This window comes from Schistocerca serialis, chromosome 4 (genome assembly GCF_023864345.2).
Source record: "Schistocerca serialis cubense isolate TAMUIC-IGC-003099 chromosome 4, iqSchSeri2.2, whole genome shotgun sequence".
In the NCBI taxonomy this organism is placed as follows: Eukaryota; Metazoa; Arthropoda; class Insecta; order Orthoptera; family Acrididae; genus Schistocerca; species Schistocerca serialis.
Window position 1 is genome coordinate 544,216,882 of NC_064641.1, and position 3,927 is coordinate 544,220,808.

The window sequence follows — 3,927 nt, forward strand, 5'->3', positions numbered from 1 at the left end:
TAATGGATATAATTTTGAACTTATAACTCTACTAGTGCTAGACGATCTAAGACAAGGGTTTCCATGCGCGTTTCTAATATCTAACAGGAATGACTCCCAGATGCTGTCCATATTTTTCCAGCACATAGAGGCAGGTTGGATCAATTTTGCCAAATGTTTTTATGTCGGATTTGGCCGAGTCTTTCTTTATTGCATGGAATGATGTCATGGCAGCTCCATCTATGCGACTTTATTGTACATGGCATGTTGATAGATGTTGGAGGAAGAATATCAAATGTAAGATTCAAGGTGTAGAAAAACAAGGTGAAGTATACAAGCAAATCAGAACTTTGATGCATGAGCAGGATGTAGATTCATTTGATGAGATGTTAAATATTGTGCTAGAGAGATTGGAATGTGATCCTGATACAGTTCAATTTGCCACATACTTCCGAGACAACTATGTTGGGAATGCAAATTGTTGGGCATATTGCCATAGATTGAATGCTGGAATCAATACCAACATGCATATAGAAAGAATGCATCGCACTATTAAATATATATATCTAGGTAGTAAATGTGTCAAGCGTTTAGACAAAGCTATTTTTGCATTGATGTCATTTGTGAAGCACAAACTGTTTGACAGGCTTATTGTGCTAAATAAAGGTAAACTGACTAGTAAACTTAAGGACATTTGCCTTCGGCATAAATCAGGGAATAATATTAAGGAGGACTTCATTACTATGGAGTTTTTGGGTTGGAAAGTGCGTTCTTCTTCAAGAAGGTCAACAGATTATTTTGTATATGATAATGACTTTCAGTGCAACTGCAGATTGATGTGCATTAAATGCAGGGCTTGCATTCATAGGTATTCTTGTACATGTATTGACTATACCATCAAATGGAATATGTGCAAGCACATACGTAGTGTTTGCCAGATTCAGTTAAAGCAGGAACCTTCTGAACACCTAAGAAATAGTGAAGTTACACTTACTGAGAGTGAAGATATTTCTGTTGTAGATGAGAAAACAGAAATACTAGCAGAGGTAACGAAAAAAAGTGTTAATGATTCTGTACCTTTGTCAGTCCAAAGAAGGGAACTTATCACAGAGTTTTCTGGTATTGTATCTGAGCTGACCTCAAATGACTTGGAAACTGCTAAAAAAATGTTATCATCACTAACGGCAACTGTAGCTGTCGGAATGTTGCAGCAAAAACAGGCACCACTGCAAATAGAAAGGAAACAATCACAAAAGATTTTACCTCAACGTAGACTGTACTCTACAAAGAAAAACAAAAGGAGTAATAATGCATCCCTGGTGCTACCAAATTCAGAAGAATCCAGTTTGATCAAATTATCTCTACTGGCAGACAAAGAAGATGCACTTGTGGAAAAAGGTATGTTACTAGTGCCCCCGCCCCCTTCCCCTCCCAACAACGTACATCCCTGCAGCAAAAAATGCTTGTAATGAAGCAGTCTGGTAAAATTCTACGTATGACTGAAGTGGCATAGTGTGCTGCTGATGGCAATGATCAATTATGAAGTAAATAATTAATGCTGTTCCTGTTCTCTAGTTGCCAGGTTCTCGTATGTACCCTTGTTTGCTCAGTAATTTAATTATCCTTGTAAAGCAAACATTTAGAACAAGTATTTACAAGAAACAAAATATACAGAATAAATAAACGGTCATTGCCAGTATCACAGCACCGCGCCGCCTGAGCTATAACTAAAACTTAACCAGTGCTCTATTATCTGTTAATGTCAGCAGTCTAATATGATATACTGTTTGCAGGTTCAGCTGTTCAAAAGCAACCAACAATAAAAAATACAGAGGGTGTAGCAGGTCCATTCCCCATTACAGCATGTGCCCTACAGCACAGCCCGACGAATCGTGAGTATTATAAATCCAGGTATTAATGTACCTTTTTGTTATAAAATATCATTCTAGTTTTATGCCATAGTTCCTCGTAAGTTACAGCAATCCGGTTTGCAATTCTGCTTGCAGGCTCAACTCCCATGATTCAGCCAATAGCAAAACAGGCTGAGGTGGTATCTAGTCCGTCTCTCGCTACATCGTATGTGCTGAAACACAGCCCGAGGAATAGTGAGTACTATGAATCAAGATATTAGTGCACCTCTGTGTTATGCCATTGTTTATTTTTGTCACAGCTCCTTATAAATTACTTACTGTAACTTAGTTTGCATTTCTGCCTGCAGGCTCAACTTCCACAATTCAACCAATACCAAAACAGGCTGTGGTGGTACCACATCCGTCCATCGGTACAGTGCGTGTGTTGCTACACAGCTCAACAAATGGTGATTTTCTATGAATTCAGGCATTAGTGCATCTCTTTATTATAAAATGTTATTCCAGCTTTATGCCATAGTCCCTTGTAAGTTATTTATAGCAATTTGGTTTTAAATGCTGATTACAGGTGCTGTTCTCCCACATTTAAACCAGTGACAGGGCAGGATAAGATGGTATCAGTGCCTTCCCTTACTACAGCGCATGTTCTGCAACACGGCTATGGAATGGTATTATAAATTCAGGCAGTATTTGTGGATCCTTTCTGATCTGAAATTTTGCTTGTCAACTACAACCTTCCTTATGACATTTCATTTCTGATTTATACCAAAGACAAGTGCCCTTTTGTTTAATTGAAATTTTTTTACCACTTGTCAGACTGGTTTTTCTTCACAAAATATATTAGTACAAATATAGCTATATAATAGTGTGATACATTCTTTCTGTATTGATGATGTTATGGCGAATATTTCACATTACAGGCATAGCCAATTGTCTTGGTTACGAATTAAACTGTATCAGGATCACATACATCCTTGTTGTGAATCATGTTGTCTGCACTGGCGATTTGTTCACGTGTCCCAGTACACCTCGCACATGAAGTACACTTCACTAGGAAAATTAAAAAATGCTGTAACTTTTAAATCACTGCAGATAGGACGTAAACTCTTTCACCTTAATCCATAAGAAACACTACAGTTTATATACTTAATGGACATTACATGCAAGTTACACCAAGAATTATATTTAGCAATAGTTTTTAAATGAGGCTAAATTTCACTCCATAGTCTTCCTTATAATAATATCATACACACTTTATTTTACTCCTCACTAAACTTGAATTCAGAGAATCTTACCTTGCTTACTGAGGAGAAAGTGTCAGATGCAGTAAACACCAAATGAAAAGGCTAAATAAGACAATGCAGTGTGGTAGTCAGCACTCAGTATGATATAACCACCACTAGATATTGACATCTTCAGCCTTTAGAGCATAATTTCAAAAGTTTGATTAGTTGAACAATCTTTTTAGCTTGAAGTAAATGAAGTTGTCAACATAGAAAATACCCAACATTTTTATAATTTTCATTCAAGTTATGACTCACTATAAATAGATTTTTAAAACACAGGTTGGTTGTGAGACAGCATGGATGTGATAGATGGAATGTGCCTTACGGTATATAGGCAAGATTGTGAACTCACTTTGTATGAGTGTTTTTCTCCATAATTCTCTCCCATGCCGCTCAGATGTCTAAAAATGTACTCTTTGTGAAGACTGTCTCTGTAAGTTGAAGCAGTGACCAGCAACACAATATTCTGTTTACTCTTGATTCAATGCTTAACATATTCTGCAATTGGCACTTATTACAAGTTAATAGCACATGCATAAGCCAACAGCGAATGTGTTAATTGCTAATATTTGAAACTTGTGAGTAGCTAAATGACATAATGCTAGATTAATGGCTTCCTACTGCCCTCACAAATTGTAAACATTAGTTTTTGAAATTTTTTCCCCTTCACACCACTTTTCAGCACCTGATATGTGCTCGCAACATTTTTGCTGTTTGGAAAGGTTTTAAAAAAATTTATTTCAACACAGTTAGCCAAGATATTTTTAGCCAAAATAATCAAAGTTTAGTTCTGC

At 36.6% G+C, this 3,927-nt stretch overlaps 1 protein-coding gene across 1 annotated transcript; it reads left to right on the plus strand.

Moving 5' to 3' along the window:
• Positions 1-206: 206 nt before the first annotated feature.
• On the plus strand, positions 207-2,585 carry LOC126474598 (uncharacterized). The gene is made up of 5 exons (XM_050102073.1): positions 207-1,377; positions 1,773-1,871; positions 1,986-2,084; positions 2,198-2,296; positions 2,416-2,585. The coding sequence occupies exons 1-5, from the start codon at positions 207-209 to the stop codon at positions 2,442-2,444; spliced, it is 1,497 nt and encodes a 498-aa protein (XP_049958030.1). The 3' UTR covers positions 2,445-2,585.
• The last annotated feature ends 1,342 nt before the right edge of the window (positions 2,586-3,927 follow it).

Bases quoted from the DNA above. Each gene is read 5' to 3' on its own strand.
- LOC126474598 (XM_050102073.1), top strand. From the start codon at position 207: ATGGCAGCTCCATCTATGCGACTTTATTGTACATGGCATGTTGATAGA. The intron at 1,872-1,985 runs GTGAGTATTATA...TTCTGCTTGCAG, and splicing joins ACAGCACAGCCCGACGAATC to GCTCAACTCCCATGATTCAG. The intron at 2,297-2,415 runs GTGATTTTCTAT...TGCTGATTACAG, and splicing joins GCTACACAGCTCAACAAATG to GTGCTGTTCTCCCACATTTA.